This window comes from Nerophis ophidion, linkage group LG25 (genome assembly GCF_033978795.1).
Source record: "Nerophis ophidion isolate RoL-2023_Sa linkage group LG25, RoL_Noph_v1.0, whole genome shotgun sequence".
Lineage (NCBI taxonomy): Eukaryota > Metazoa > Chordata > Actinopteri > Syngnathiformes > Syngnathidae > Nerophis > Nerophis ophidion.
In genome coordinates, this window is record NC_084635.1 from 27,916,825 (window position 1) to 27,932,996 (window position 16,172).

The 16,172-nt window shown below is 39.4% G+C and overlaps 1 protein-coding gene across 4 annotated transcripts in view; it reads right to left on the reverse strand.

The window, feature by feature from the left end:
- Positions 1–16,172, reverse strand: part of LOC133542931 (multiple epidermal growth factor-like domains protein 11) — a 445,750-nt gene that overhangs the window by 250,500 nt on the left and 179,078 nt on the right. For all 4 annotated transcript variants that reach the window (XM_061887206.1, XM_061887204.1, XM_061887205.1 and 1 more), the window contains exon 4: positions 8,872–8,972. In XM_061887206.1, coding sequence (XP_061743190.1) covers positions 8,872–8,972 — 101 coding nt within the window. The remainder of the gene's footprint in view (positions 1–8,871; positions 8,973–16,172) is intronic.

Consider the following 16,172-nt stretch of genomic DNA (forward strand, 5'->3'; position numbering starts at 1 on the left):
GCATGGCAGCTCCCTCCATCAGTGTGTGAATGGGTAAATGTTGAAGTAGTGGCAAAGCGCTTTGAGTACCTTGAAGGTAGAAAAGCGCTATACAAGTACAACCCATTTATGTATTTATTTAATGCTAACAAGTTAACGCCAAAGCTGATGCATTCATGTTGTCGCCATAAGATAAACACTGACATGTGTTTGAATTGAATCCAACATTTACTAAGCCGACAACTCTGACTGTTGAACACTGTATACCAGAGCCTTTTTTATGAGAAATCTGATACATTTTGTTTTTATTAACTATTCATTTTGTATTTCATTGTTTTGTGTTTCATTGTCTTATGTTTCAGTAGAATTAATATGATCTAATATTTTCTCTTTATTTACATGGTATTAGTGTATAAATCTATTGTACCACTCATCCACACGTCACCGGCCGGATTTGTATAAAATACCGTAAACTGTGAAATGCGGTGGAAACTACACAGTTTTACAGGAACCAGTAGTTGCAAGAACTCAAGGGTCCATGAACTTAAATTTCCTGAACTTTTGGTGAAAAAAGGCCTATACACATGGCCAAACCACACTGGCTGGCATCCGTAACAGGACGTCAAAATGTGTAAATAAAGTTGTACTTTATTTAAGAAAAAAATGGGGATACAAACGGTACAAAACGATCCTTATATCTTGTTATCCGTCATTCATTCATCACCCGTAGACTCGTAACGCTCAGTCTCATCAACCACAATGCACCTGCTCCCGCTCCTTTCTTTACATCCGGTTTGCCGCAATGCATTGTGGAACATGCAGTATTTTAGTTAACCCCTTGCTAGGCTATAAAATAGAAAACTAATCAATCCAGTGTCAATAATTCTCAAATAATCAATATCAAATACATGTATAAATCAAATCAATTCCCTTTTAACTCTTTTTAGCTATAAATAATAATAGATCAATTTATCAGCAATTAAATCTAGCATGCAAATTATAAATGATCATCACACATGAACTATATAACCCATAAGTTACAACAGGGGTACACCCTGGACAAGTCGCCACCTCATCGCAGGGCCAACATATATTGACAGTATTGTTTTTTTTAAATAATGTTTTTCTCCAAAAAAAAAATGTTATTATATTATACATGTAAATTCTTGTGTTTTAATTGGCAACGCTCTTTTTCAATAAGAGCTTTGTGAGTTACAAGTTACGTACCAGCACCAATCAAAGTGATATTCCGAGCTACGAGCACAAGCACAAGTCAGCTTGTTTGAAATGGCCACACATTGTCAGAGAATAAAACTGTGAAAAATGGTCTTGTGGAACAAAACCTAATTTACTGCAAAGATCAAATAAAGCATTTTCATATTCATGCATTATTTGGTCAAATCTGACAGGTTGAAATTTTCTATCATCCGTTCCAATACTTTTTACAAGGCTCAGTAGCGCATCAAACCATGAATACTGCATCATTCGGAAAATGTGCAGAGAGACTAGGGCACCTCCATCACTGAGATATGATGTGCTATTTATCTTTCTTTTACCTCTGTCTGAGTGACTGCTCAATAACAGATAAAGGTAGCTGGAACTGTAAAAATTGAATGCAGTTTTTTTTTTTTTAAATGTATAAAATATATCCGTCACTGATAGTGTAGTAATTCGTACAACAACTCATTATACAGATATATTCAAATTTCCCGCGCAGTGACTACCGTATTTTTCGGACTTTAAGTCGCAGTTTTTTTCATAGTTTGGACATATACTCCGGAGCGACTTATGTGTGAAATCATTATTACACTACAGTAAAATATCAAATAATATTATTTATCTAATTCGCGGAAGAGACGAAGAAAATGTCAGCAATCGTCACACACACGTCAGCAACCGTCACATACACGTCAACCAATAGGAATTCAGCGGGGGAGGGTCATGGCAGAAGTGCATTGTGGGTCATGGAATGCTAACTGCTATATGCTATTGGTGTAGTTATTAAAATAGATAATTTCATCGTTGGCGGTAAATTATGAAAACTGGGAAGGGCTGAACAAAAATGGCACCGAAAAGGAAATCATGTACTGCAGATTACAAGCTGGACGTAGTGAAATATGCAGCAGAAAACGACAAGAGGAATCGGCGCATACCTTTGGAGTTGGCAGAGTTGTTTAGAAGCGACATCGAGGAAGAAGATTTCTCAGGATTTATCGATTAGGAGTGACAGATTGTTTGGTAAACATATAGCATTTTCTATATGTTATAGTTATTTGAAGGACTCTTACCATAATATGTTACGTTAACATACCAGGCACCTTCTCATTTGGTTATTTATGCGTCATATAACGTACACTTATTCAGCCTGTTGTTGACTTATCTTTATTTATTTAAAATTTCCTTTCAAATTTCTATTCTTGGTGTTGGATTTTATCAAATAAATTTCACCCAAAAATGCGACTTATACTCCAGTGCGACGTATATATGTTTTTTTCCTTCTTTATTATGCATTTTCGGCCGGTGCGACGTATACTCCGGAGCGATTTATAATCCGGAGCGATTTATAATACGAAAAATACGGTATAATTGTGAGTGTGTGAATTTTGGTATGTTATAAAGTTTATGTGTGGGCCATTACCATACTTGCCAACCTTGAGACCTCCGAATTCGGGAGATGGGGGTTGCGGGGGGGTTTTGTGGTAGCGGGGGTGTATATTGTAGCGTCCCAGAAGATTTAGGGCTGCAAGGGGTTCTGGGTATTCGTTCTGTTGTGTTTATGTTGAGTTACGGGGCGGATGTTCTCCCGCAATGTGTTTGTCATTCTTGTTTGGTGTGGGTTCACAGTGTGGCGCATATTTGTAACAGTGTTAAAGTTGTTTACACGGCCACCCTCAGTGTGACCTGTATGGTTCTTGAGCATGTATGAGTTGCATTCACTTGTGTGTGTGAAAAGCCATAGATATATGTGATCTGGCATGCCCCCAATATTGTTGTCTGGGCGTGAATCGGGAGAAATTCGGGAGAATGGTTGCCACGGGACGTTTTCGGGAGGGGCACTGAAATTCGGGAGTCTCCCGGAAAAATCTTGAGTGTTGGCAAGTATGACCATTAAATGGAAACAGTGCCATTTGTGAAATACAATGTAAATGAGCAAGAAAAATTAACTGTACTGTAACATATTTTTTTAGCAAAATGGGACATTATGAGAGACCGCTAGAAATGAAATAACACCCTATAGTCAAATTTGCAATCTTAACTCAAAATAGTAATGTTGCCTGAAGCGCTCTGATTGGTTCAGGGTCATCTAGTGACCGATACTATCGATATTTTTATTTTATTTAGCCATTTTTATGTTTGAAAATGCTTAATTTAGGACCAAAAGTGTACAGAATATGCTTCAAAAAAATAAAAACTATACCCAAAAACTGATTAGATCTGGGGCCTGGTCAGGTTAATCATTTGTACCTTAGGTTTCTGTTACAAGCTTCATCTTCTGTGTGTCTATACTAGTGGCCCTTTAGAGACAAAGATAGTAGACACTGACAAAAGGCCTAACTCGTGTATTTCATTCTGCAATACCTATCTCAAAAATGTTTTAGCACTTGTTTTTAATTCATTTATCTCCTTCATTGATGTGCATCGTTGATTGATAGACAATTATATCTCAATTACGCAATTTTACATTTACACACCAATGCCTGAGAAGGAGTAGGATGAAGAAAAATCTCATATTTTCCTGCCTCCTTCAACATAATACATAGTCCTACTTCATGGATATCATACAAACCAACAAATACATCCAAATGTAATGAAAACAAACAAAAAACACACAAGAAAAACACAACAAGTGCAAAACTTCATGAAGTACAAACCGAACAAAAAAATAATAATAATAATACACACCTAACAGAATGATACAAAACAAATACAAAACCAGACAAAACAATAAGTAAAATAATAAATAAAAAGCAAAATGTAAACACTTATGTATGTCCATATGATCTTATTGTTCTGTCTATATATTTTTTTCAATTGGAATATATTTCTACAATTTTTTTTATCTCATTCTAAAGAGAATTCCAAAGTTTAATTAGTTTAGTTAATTCAACTTTGAGGAAACGTCTTAAATGGGATTCAGAACAGGTGATTTTGGTGTAATCCTGTTCGCGTCTGGATTTCTAGTTTTAATTAGTCATCGTCTTTTTTTTTTTTCAGGGAAACAGGATCGTTGATAAAAACTGTAGCGAAAACAATCGTCAGTGCACGTGATCGATTCAGGATTATCCCATTCTTCACCTATGTCAGCTGGGATAGACTTCAGTTTTTTGTGACCATCATCAGGGTAAAGTGGGGTGACTTTGACTTGTGTTGCAAAGGCCTCGTTTTGTTTGAATTGTAGATCTCACTGTAAATAAGAGGTATAACAGGCTTACTCTAATCCTTATATACAGATATAGAGATGTAACACATGTGAATGTACATTTTAATCCTTCACTCCCTGATATGTTTGACCCAAACTAAATCAAAATCAGGAAAGAAAGCTCAGCAAGACAATCAAGTGAGTGCCCCACTCCACCTCTGGCAGTTCTTTGTTTTTTTATTTCTGTAAAAGAGGCGGACCTTTCAATTAGCCCTTGTTGAGCATCTGGGACGGGATAACAAAGGAACTGTCCTAAATCATTAATGTTGGCAAAGCCAGAGGCATGTTTAATCCATAGCAAGGAAGGCCACAGCCAGCATTCAAACAAGCAGGATCTGTAAGTGTGCGCGTGCACATATGTGTGTATGGTGACGGGTAGTTGGGTGGTTAAACAATGAACTTGCAGGTCATTTGTCCAGGTCTTACAGGAAAATCAAATGAAGTTGTTTACAAGCAGAGGCTGAATAAAGACACACAATGTGCGCCTCTTTACAATCACCTTTCCCCAGGCCAACCCATTCACTTATGAAAGAGCTGCACTGCACTATAGAATTTACCATCTGGGGTGGATAATTGATTTATTTTGCAGGCCTGCGGAAGTGCATCAGGAAAGGATAAAGACTTTGGAGATTGAAAACGAAGAGATTCCTTCTAACTATAACGATGCATTCCTATTTTCTTGTTAAAAGTACAGTACAGTAAAAAAAAACAATAATATTATTATATCAGCAACAGTAGTAATGCTGAGAAGGATCATGCACCATTTGACTTCTTTTACATCTATTTCAGGGGTGGGCAATTAATTTTTACCGGGGGCCGCATGAGCAACCCAAACACTGCTGGAGGGCCACAACGACAATATTTCAATTAAATTTTGCTTAAATTATTTGCGATAAATTGCAAGATAAATAATAATAATAATAATAAGGATTTTATTTAATCTAACTTAACTTTATTCAAAAGCAGATTGCTTTTGACGGTTTTATTTTGAACACAGTCTTACACGACACTCCATGATGTATAATACAATGCAAAAATGTCAACTTCTGTCACTTTATCCTGCATCCTCTCTAAAAGTCCAACATTTTTCCCCGTCAGATTTGGACGACTATCTGTTGTCAAACCTGCCAGCTTGTCCCATTTCAGTCCTAACATGTCCAAACACGCATTTATCTCTGTGAACAAGTTATTACCTGTAGTTGTCTCTTAAAGGGGAACATTATCACCAAACCTATGCAAGCGTCAATATATACCTTGATGTTGCAGAAAAAAGACCATGTATTTTTTCAACCGATTTCCGAACTCTAAATGGGTGAATTTTGGCAAATTTAACGCCTTTCTGTTTATCTGTCTTTTAGCGATGACGTCAGAACGTGACGTCACCGAAGTAATACACCCGCCCTTTTCATTTTCAAAACATTACAAACACCGGGTCTCAGCTCTGTTATTTTCCGTTTTTTCGACTATTTTTTGGAACCTTGGAGACATCATGCCTCGTCGGTGTGTTGTCGGAGGGTGTAACAACACTAACAGGGAGGGATTCAAGTTGCACCACTGGCAAGAAATCTGCCGCCAGACCCCCATTGAATGTACCAAAGTGTCTTCTCATTTGACCGGCGATGCTAAGACAGACATAACCTGCAAATGCATTTACAACGATTAAGTCAACGAAATCACAAAGGTGAGTTTTGTTGATGTTGTTGACTTATGTGCTAATCAGACATATTTGGTCACGGCATGACTGCCAGCTAATGGATGCTAACATGCTACGCTAATCGATGCTAACATGCTATTTACTCTAGCTGTATGTACATTTGAAACTAGATACCCACATTTAATGTGAAACAAACACTTACCAATCGACGGATTTAAGTTGCTCCAGTGTCACAAGATGCGAAAGTCCTGATCGTTTGGTCTGCACATTTGACCGGCGATGCTAATAAGGCAGCCATGCTATGGGCCACTTCATTAGGTACACCCACGCTATGGCCGAATAGCGTCAATAGCTATTCGCTCAATAGCTTCAATTTCTTCTTCAATTTCGTTTTCGCTATCTGCCTCCATACTCCGACCATCTGTTTCAGTACATGCGTTATCTGTTGAATCGCCTAAGCCGCTGAAATCCGAGTCTGAATCCGAGCTAATGTCGCTATATCTTGCTGTGGTAACCGCCATGTTGTTTGTATTGGCAGCCCTGTATGACGTCAGAGGGAAATGGATAGTGGTTTCGAAAATAGCGAAAACAAGGCACTTTAAAGCTTTATTTAGGGATATTCCGGGACCGGTGAAATTTTGAAAAAAACTTCAAAAAATACAACAAGCCATTTTTATTGTTTTTAACCCTTTTGAAATTGTGATATTGTTCCCCTTTAAAGAGACTGCATGGCTGCCAGCTACTCCGCGATTTGAAAGTCTGCAGTTATCCCACGTAAGAAGATGAGCAGCTGGGCGGTATCACACACATCGCAGCTCTCATCCAAATCCAGCGAAAAACAATCAAAGTCGGCCGTTGTTTTCTTCAGCTGAAGCTCCAAGTTTCCAGCGATGGTCTCAACCCGCCTCGTTACAGTGCGTCGGGAGAGTGACACGTTCGCAAATGCGTCCCTCTTCTCCGGGCATAGCAGCGCAGCAGAGTCCAATAAGCACTCCTTAATAAACTCTCTGTCAGAAACGCCTTACTTTATTGGACGATTTTGTGAGAAATGACAAAACTTGTCGTGACGGCTGCATCTCTGGGGGTGTGAAATTTGGCAAAAAGTCCTTGTTGGGTTTTCCGTTTTACCATCAATGCATCAACCTCCTTTGCGCGCACTTCATCAGACAGTCATTAGTAGTCTAAAAGTCTTTCATCAAGGCATTCAAAATTTTGGGAGTGAAGGGACTGGAGAACAGGAAAGCCCTCAGAGACATCACCGACGCAGCAGAAAAGGCATCAAGATGGCTGTGGATCAAGTGGGGGGATCCGTGGGCTACTCAAGCTATTTAGACACAAGTTGGGGCCTGATCAATCCCGCTTGGCTCACCTGGACGGGGGTGTCGGATGCGAGACCTGAAACACCCAATGAACCCAGGATGCAACACTGATGATGTGTCTAAGTGGCACCAAGAGTGTTTGTTAGAACTAATTCAATCATATATCCAACCTACAGTTTACAATCTTGTCAAATGTTATGAAACCATGTGTTAATTACTTGGTTCATATGCAGGTCCTTCCATCCATCCATCCATTTTCTACCGCTTGTCCCTTCTATTGTATTCTATGTAATATATGACTCCCATTAGCTACATTGTTAACCACCGAGTACAAGCCATGTATTAGGCTACATTTTAAAATGCATACAAAAGAAAAACATATGTGTGCTTTAGAGATGCGCGGTTTGTGGTCTCATCCGCGGAGTCCGCCGATAGGATGGGATGAGAACCGTCTACGGCCCTGTCCAGCTCTCCTAGAGTAACTGCCTGTCTCTTGGAATCTCTTCCATGCTCTGGAGATTGTACTGGGAGACACATCAAATCTTCAACAGCACGCATGGATGTGCTATCCTGGAGGAGTTGGACAATCTGCGCAACTTCAGGAGGGTTAAGGAATCGCCTCATGCTCCCAGTCGTAAAAATTACTCTAGCTAAAGCCAACACTTGTGGAAAAACAGTTAAAAAAGATCAAGATGGAGTAACTTGAAATGGCCTGAATCTGCAAAACCAGACCTGTTTTGGGGGCCATCTTGTTGTTGCCCCTCTAGTGCACCTGTTGTTAATTCCATCAACACCAATTCAGCTGAAACTGATTAACAACCCCCTCTGCCTTGTAACTGACCAAGACCTTATCAGAAAAGTGCAATTGAATTCATGCCATACCCTGATAAAAAAAACTGTTCCTTTAAATTTTTCGAGCAGTATATCTACACATCCATCCATTTTCAACACCACCTATCTTTTGGGTAAGGGTCACTGGTGAGCTGGAGCCTATTCCATCTGAAATTGAGCATTTTAAAAAAATCCCGTTTAGGACTACATCAGGAAAGTCTGAATGTATTAATCTTGCACTTTGCAATTAGGTGCATTAGACCTGCAGGTGAAATAAAACATTCTTGTGGCACCAAAGTACTATGCAGAGCTTTTATTCTAATCTTTTTCAAGTCATACAGGCCATATTGTATCAGGTAAATAAGGGGTTTCCATCGTTTTCCAAGCTTTTAGGTATTGGTAGGCTGTTTTGACAAATATTGAGCATAAAGATGCTAAAAACAATCCAATGTAGATTAATATACGTATGTTAAACTATCATCCAGGGCTTAGGTTTGTGTTTCCGGTGGAGCAAATTTGTGTAATAATGTATATCATTAATAATGGATGCATTTAATTCTAGAATATGCCAAGGGCCCATAAAAAAAAAGGTGCACGATAAAAATGGTTCCTGGGCCACACTTCGGAGACCATCGATGTAAATGCAATAAAAGTAAAAAACGACTCACGAACACAAAGGTCTCCAGTCTCGTAGAAACCCGGACAGCATTGAGAGCGCCGCCTGTACATGGTCCTCACACCTCTTCTGTAGGCTGTCTTGTAGCTGATCCTGCAAGTATATACACACTTTTTATTAGGGGAAGCTAGTGAATGGTAATAACAAATGATCAATAAATTTGAAGTACATTGTTCATATTTAAGCAGAGAAACCAGCAGTTTACTAGATTGAATTTTTGACATTTATTTCAATTTTTATGAAGTACTGAATTTAGCTGTAAACTATGATTATTAAAATTTCTACACATTTAAAAAATACTTTAAATATATTTCCTTGTCGGGTGGGGGGTGATTTAGCGTAAGGGAGTAATCTTCCAATGTGCATTATCGCGCAAAACATGAAATTTAAAACACATATGTTTGAGCTAACTGTGACTGTTCTTAGATAGGGAAAGGGTCCATTCATATGAAACTTGCGGGACACACTAACATTAAACTTTCATATAAGGTGGGGGCCACAAAATAACGTGTTGCGGGGCAATTGCGGCCTGCGGGCCGCATATCTGAGACCCCTGATCTAGAGCAGTGGTTCTCAAATGGGGGTACGCGGGGTACTTGAAGGTATGCCAAGGGGTACTTGAGATTTTTCAAAAATATTCTAAATATAGCAACAATTCAGAAATTCTTCATAAATATATTTATTGAATAATATTTCAACAAAATATGAATGTAAGTTCATAAACTCTGAAAAGAAATGCAACAATGCAATATTCATTGTTGACAGCTAGATTTTTTGTGGACATGTTCCATAAATACTGATGTTGAAGATTTCTTTTTTTGTGAAGAAATGTTTAGATTTAAGTTGATGAATCCAGATGGATCTCTATTACAATCCCCAAAGAGGGCACTTTAAGTTGATGATTACTTCTATGTGTAGAGATCTTTATTTATAATTGAATCACTAGTTATTTTTATATCTTTTTTTCCAAATAGTTCAAGAAAGACCACTACAAATGAGCAATATTTTGCACTGTTATACAATTTAATAAATCAGAAACTGATGACATAGTGCTGTATTTTACTTCTTTATCTCTTTTTTCAACCAGAAATGCTTTGCTTGGATTAGGGGGTACTTGAATTAAAAAAAAATTCACAGGGGGTACATCACTGAAAAAAGGTTTGGAACCACTGATCTAGAGGGCTCTGATTTTTTTTTTGCTAAATATAAATAAAGCAACAACGTTTCTGAGTTGCTCCTACTCCGTCTTCTTATTCTCTGACAGACCACAGGCCTCATGTAACAACAGTTACGTGGCTTTCCTACTGAAAATAGATGTCGGTTCATATCCAGAAAACGGCCCAAGCAAGTAAAAATTCAGATATATTAGATTGTTTGCACGTAAAAAAATCAGAACCAATTTTGTTGCCCCTAGGGCTGGGCAAATTAATCGATATACTCGATATATCGCTGGTTTGTGCGATATAGAAAATGACTATATCGTGATATTCGAGTATACGTTCTCACGCATATGCTTATAGCTGCTGGCATTACACTACAGGCTCTCCTCACTCTTTCCTGTCTCTCCTTCTCACACGCGGCAAGCGCACCTTCTTACATACGTCACATACTGTCACATCGTACGTATACGCCCTCGCGGAGCAGAGAGGTAACAGACTGGGTAACGTTAGCTGTGATGCTAGCGGAGCCGTGCAAGTGGTAATACAAGAGAAAGAAGGTGCGAATCTGGTAACAAATGAAGGAAGAATTAATTCCCAAGAAAAACCGCAAGGGGTCCATCGTCTGGCGGTGGTTTGGCTTCAAGCGGGAATATGTCGAACAGACAACCGTAATTTGTCAAGTGTGGTGCTAAAGCGTTGCTACAAAAAGTAGCATTACTGCTACTATGTAGCATCATTTGAAAAGTCACCTGCTACAGAATGAAGAGTGCTTACTCCTCATTTCAACGTCTCCATTCGTTGCCGCACGCCCACAAAATCATGCACAAAAGTGCACTTTATTTGTTTTAAACTATTGTAGTGGCGTTTTGTACAAAAAGTGCACTTTAATTTAGTGTTGTTTCGATATGTCATCTTAGTGACATCAAGTACAAAAGCCCACTAATAGCTTGTTTTAAAATATCTCTGACAATCTTGCACTTTCTGTTTTGGAAATGACATGAAAGTTTGTGCCACTGCTTGATAACTGTTTAATAAAATACAATTTTGGTCAATTGATTGATACTTTTATTAGTAGATTGCACAGTTCAGTACATATTCCGTACAATTGACCACTAAATGACAACACCCGAATAAGTTTTTCAATTTGTTTAAGTCAGGGTCCACGTTAATCAATTCATGGTACAAATATATACTATCAGCATAATAAAGTCCTCACACAGGTTAATCATCATAGTATGTACATTGAATTATTTAAATTATTTACAATCCGGGGGGTGGGATGAGGAGCTGTGGTTGATATCATTACTTCAGTCGTCAACAATTGCATCAACAGAGAAATGGACATTGAAATACTGTAGGTCTTACTTAGTAGGATATGTACAGCCAGCAGAGAACATAGTGAGTTCAGATAGCATAAGAACAAGTACATACATTAGAAGTACATTTGATTATTTACATTAGGTTATTTATAATCCGGGGTGATGGGATGTGAATGGAGGAGGGTATAGTAAAGGGTTGAAGTTGCCTGGAGGTGTTGTTTTAGAGCGGCTTTGAAGGAGGTTAGAGATGCACTTACTTTTATACCTGTTGGGAGTGCATTCCACATTGATGTGGCATAGAAAGAGAATGAGTTAAGACCTTTGTTAGATCGGAATCTGGGTTTAACGTGGTTTGTGGAGCTCCCCTGGTGTTGTGGTTATGGCGGTCATTTACGTTAAGGAAGTAGTTTGACATGTACTTCGGTATCAGGGAGGTGTAGCGGATTTTATAGACTAGGCTCATTGCAAGTTGTTTTACTCTGTCTTCCACCCTGAACCAGCCCACTTTGGAGAAGTGGGTTGGAGTGAGGTGTGATCTGGGGTGGAGGTCTAAAAGTAACCAGACGAGCTTGTTCTGGGATGTTTGAAGTCTAGATTTGAGGGTTTTGGAGGTGCTGGGGTACCAGGAGGTGCAAGCGTAATCGAAAAAGGGTTGAATGAGAGTTCCCACTAGAATCTTCAAGGTGCTTTTATTGACCAGAGAGGAGATTCTGTAGAGGAATCTTGTTCTTTGGTTGACCTTTTTGATTACCTTGGTGGCCATTTTATCACAGGAAAGATTAGCCTCCAGAATGGAACCTAGGTAGGTGATCTCATCTTTTCTGGTGATAACGTTGTCACCCACTTTTATAGTGAAGTCACTGACTTTCTTAAGGTTGATATGGGACCCAAATAGGATGGATTCCGTTTTACTTAAGTGTATGGATAGCTTGTTGTCAGCGAGCCAGGTGCAAATATTAAGGAGTTTAGCACTAAGGATTTATTCCACCTGTGACTTGTCCTTGCCGGATACCAGCAGGGTATCAGCATGAGAGTTTAAAAGTAGCATATAGTAATGCAGTATGAAGAAGAATGTTTTAATGTAGACACATAGAATCATCATACTGCTGTGATAATATGCATCAAGTGTTAATTCAAGACTAAGGCAAAATATCGAAATATATATCGTGTATCACGATATGGCCTAAAAATATTGAGATATTTTAAAAAAAGGCCATATCACACAGCCCTAGTTGGCCGATTGCAATCTACTTGGAAGTGGGTGCAAAAATGTGGTGGCTTGGCACGCTCAGACCACGCCCCCTTACACATACCCAAATCATATTGTAAGTAGTCATATGCTTGAGCTCGGCTCAATCTGACCCATCACAAAACAGTAGGAGGTCCTTTTTTCTCACTCTTCCAGCAGAGACAAAGCGACGATCAGCCTGACGTTGCCATGTCTCCGAGAACCGAGCACAGGATGAAATATTTAAAAAAAATCTGGTTGTGTCGGGAAGAAAATGAAGAGGAAGGTCGATCTGCATGGGCAAAACTGACGCTGGGAAATTAGTGCCGCGCCCCGTTTAAAAAGATAGTCACAATGTTAGGTAAAACTTTAGAAAATGTGAGTGACTCCGATTTCCCCTGATATAATTATCCATCCATTTTCTACCACTTGTCCCTTTCGGGGTTGCGGGGGGTGTTCTTGAACCTATCTTAGCTGCATTCAGGCGGTTGGCGGAGTATACCCTGGACAAGTCGAATTTGTGTCATTTACAACCACTGTTAATTTTGACAGCAAAATTTGATTTAATTTTAGTCATAGTCCTTTGACTAAAATGTAATTTAGTTTTAGTCATAATTTAGTTATTTAAATTGTTTTAGTTTTAGTCTAGTTTTAGTTGACGAAATATCATAAGATTATAGTCGACGAAAACTACAGTAGATTTAGTCGACTAAAGGGTAATATGTAAACTTTCCCTTCAATTTCTGAAAGTCAAAGCAAAACAGCGGAAAAATCACAGATACAAGTCGTATTTTGATGAAAATCATGTTTCAAATTTAGTATTTAACGAGTAAGCCGTGTAATAAACGGGATAACGTCGAGTGAGTTGTATGTTGTGGAAAATGCTTACCTGTGTGTGGATTTCGGGGTGATTTCGACTGTAAATGTCGCTTCAAGTTTGTTGTGTTTTTCCTCGTAATCCTCGCGCTGCATTTCTTACACTGCGTCTTGTTATCTTTGACGTCAAATATAACATTTCCCCATATGTCCTCTCTCCTTTTCCTCCCCGGCGTTGACATGTTGTCTTCTGCAGCGCATTCCCGGGTCAGTCTCAAACGCATACGTAACTTCCTTACTACGTCGCTCTGATTGGTTCTCTTCCCAACTCCTCCCGCCTCTTCCTAACGAAATGAGTTCCGATTGGATCTCGTCTCTGGCAGACATTTTCGTCTCGTTTTTATTTGTTGACGAATATGTCAATACACCTCGTCATCGTCTTAGTCCACGTAAATTATTTTTTATTTAGTTATTGTCTCGTTTTAGTCAGGAAAAAAAGGTCGTTGACGATAACCATGACGAAAATTTCTCGTCAACAAAATTAACACTGTTTACAACAAAATGTGGTCATACAGTAGCCTGCTCACATTAGCCAGATCAGTGTCACGGCCAGGGCACATTGGAATGCGCCCTTATCCTTGCGCTCTGCTTCTCGTGCACATCCAGGGACTCACCGTGCGCGTCTCCGCCCTGCAGCAGCCACCAGCTGCAATCATTCACCGGCAATCAGCATACCTGCCTGTATGAAGGAGCTGCCTTCATAAGCCTGCTGAACCTGCCATCAGGCGCCGGAATATAGTCTTCCGTACAGTAAGCGATCATCAGCTACTTAATGCAATCTTGCTCTCGTTCTGTTTTCCCCTCCGTGTTTCTTTGTCGTGTCGATACTATTGCAGACCTCCGTTCCCATGTTTGACGTTGCTGTGGGTCTCGTCATTACTCGTCGTCGTTCCCCTGCTACCCGAACTGCCTCTTAGATCTCGACCTCCCGCTTTGACACGGACTTCTCTCTCCCCTGGACTTCCTCGTCTCTTGTTCAACACTTGGTAACACGTACTTCAGCAAAAGCACACACAGTCTTACACTATAAACATTCTTGGATTTTGTCACACTCCATTTCCGTACTTTATTAGTTAGTATTGTTTAGTATTATTATATATCTCGACTTTATATATGATAAATTATTGAACATTACGGCCCTCTGATGTGTGCCGTCATTTCCCCTCGGCAAACCATAACAATCAGAATTTCATGTGACACCATATCAACACCTTCTAGGCACCCCCGCCATCCTGACAGGGACAAGTGCGGTAGAAAATGGATGGATGGATTTAATCAGAAGTGTCTCAAAGGGCTGCACAACCCACAACGACATCCTCGGCTCAGATCCCACGTCTGGGCCGGAAAAAACTCAACCCAATGGGATTATAATGAGAAACCTTGCAACCGGTGCAATGGCTGTCGAGTGGATCTAGATAATAGTGTGAGAGTCCAGTCCATAGTGTTAAAACAATAGGGTCAAGCAGAAGAAAATGGATGGAATTTTACATTTAAACATGCCAGCATATCACAAATTACATGAAATACTTTGAAAGTTGTTTACTTAATTTATTATTAAAACACAGGAGAGCTTCTTCCTTGGTCTCCAGTGCTGCTCTTTGCCTGCCATGGCCAAGGATTGTTAAAGGATCACGTTTCCACAGCCGAAATGATCGCCTGGATAGATTTATATAGTGTTATGTCCTCACAAATATGAATATGAATATGAAGCATTAAATGCATTGGGGGAAACTTTGGGGGTAATTGTTTACATATTTCTGATGGGCTCATTAATCAGTCTAAAGTAGACCTGGGCAATTCTTTTGACTCGGGGGCCAGATTTAGAGAAGAAAATATGTCTGCCGGCCGGTATATCTATTTTTAGGAAAACTAATTCAAAACCTCACAATAAAGTCTGATTGAATGCTAAAAAAATTTATGACAGACCGCCTTAAAAATGGAATGGAATTGTATTCTTTTCAATGAACGATAAAACCCTGAATACTGAGAACATCTGAACGTCACACCCTCTCTTAATCGACATATTTTACAATCAAGCCAAATGCATCAAAAACGCAACAAACATCAAAATAAGAAAGTGAAGAGTAAAAAAACAAAAAACATCTACAATCTGATATATGTGACATATCTGTAAGCTTTAGAACTTTCTTGTAAAAATCTCCTTCCACGTCTGTCCCTGACACCCACATTTCATGCTGGCCGCTCTGGAAACACTTTGTGGAAATGCTCCCTGCCCACACTGCTTGGTGCCTCGTTTGACCTGCTGTGACGTAGATTACCATAGTAACTAGGAGGGTTGTACGCTATACGGGTATTAGTATAGTACCGGGATACTAATGAATCATATTCGGTACCATACGGCCTCTGAAAATTACCGGTCCGCCACACCCTAAAATGTTTTTGTTAATATAAAGCCAATAATGCATTTTTTTCTGGTCCCCTTCATTTAGAAAAGTATTGCAATAATATTGGTATCAGGATAACACTAGTCACTAATATGTCATGCAAAAGCGCAGATACCAATCATTGAAATATGTTGTATAGATCAGGATAGGGACGGCGTGGCGAAGTGGGAGAGTGGCCGTGCGCAACCCGAGGGTCCCTGGTTCAATCCCCACCTAGTATCAACCTCGTCACGTCTGTTGTGTCCTGAGCAAGACACTTCACCCTTGCTCCTGATGGGTGCTGGTTAGCGCCTTGCATGGCAGCT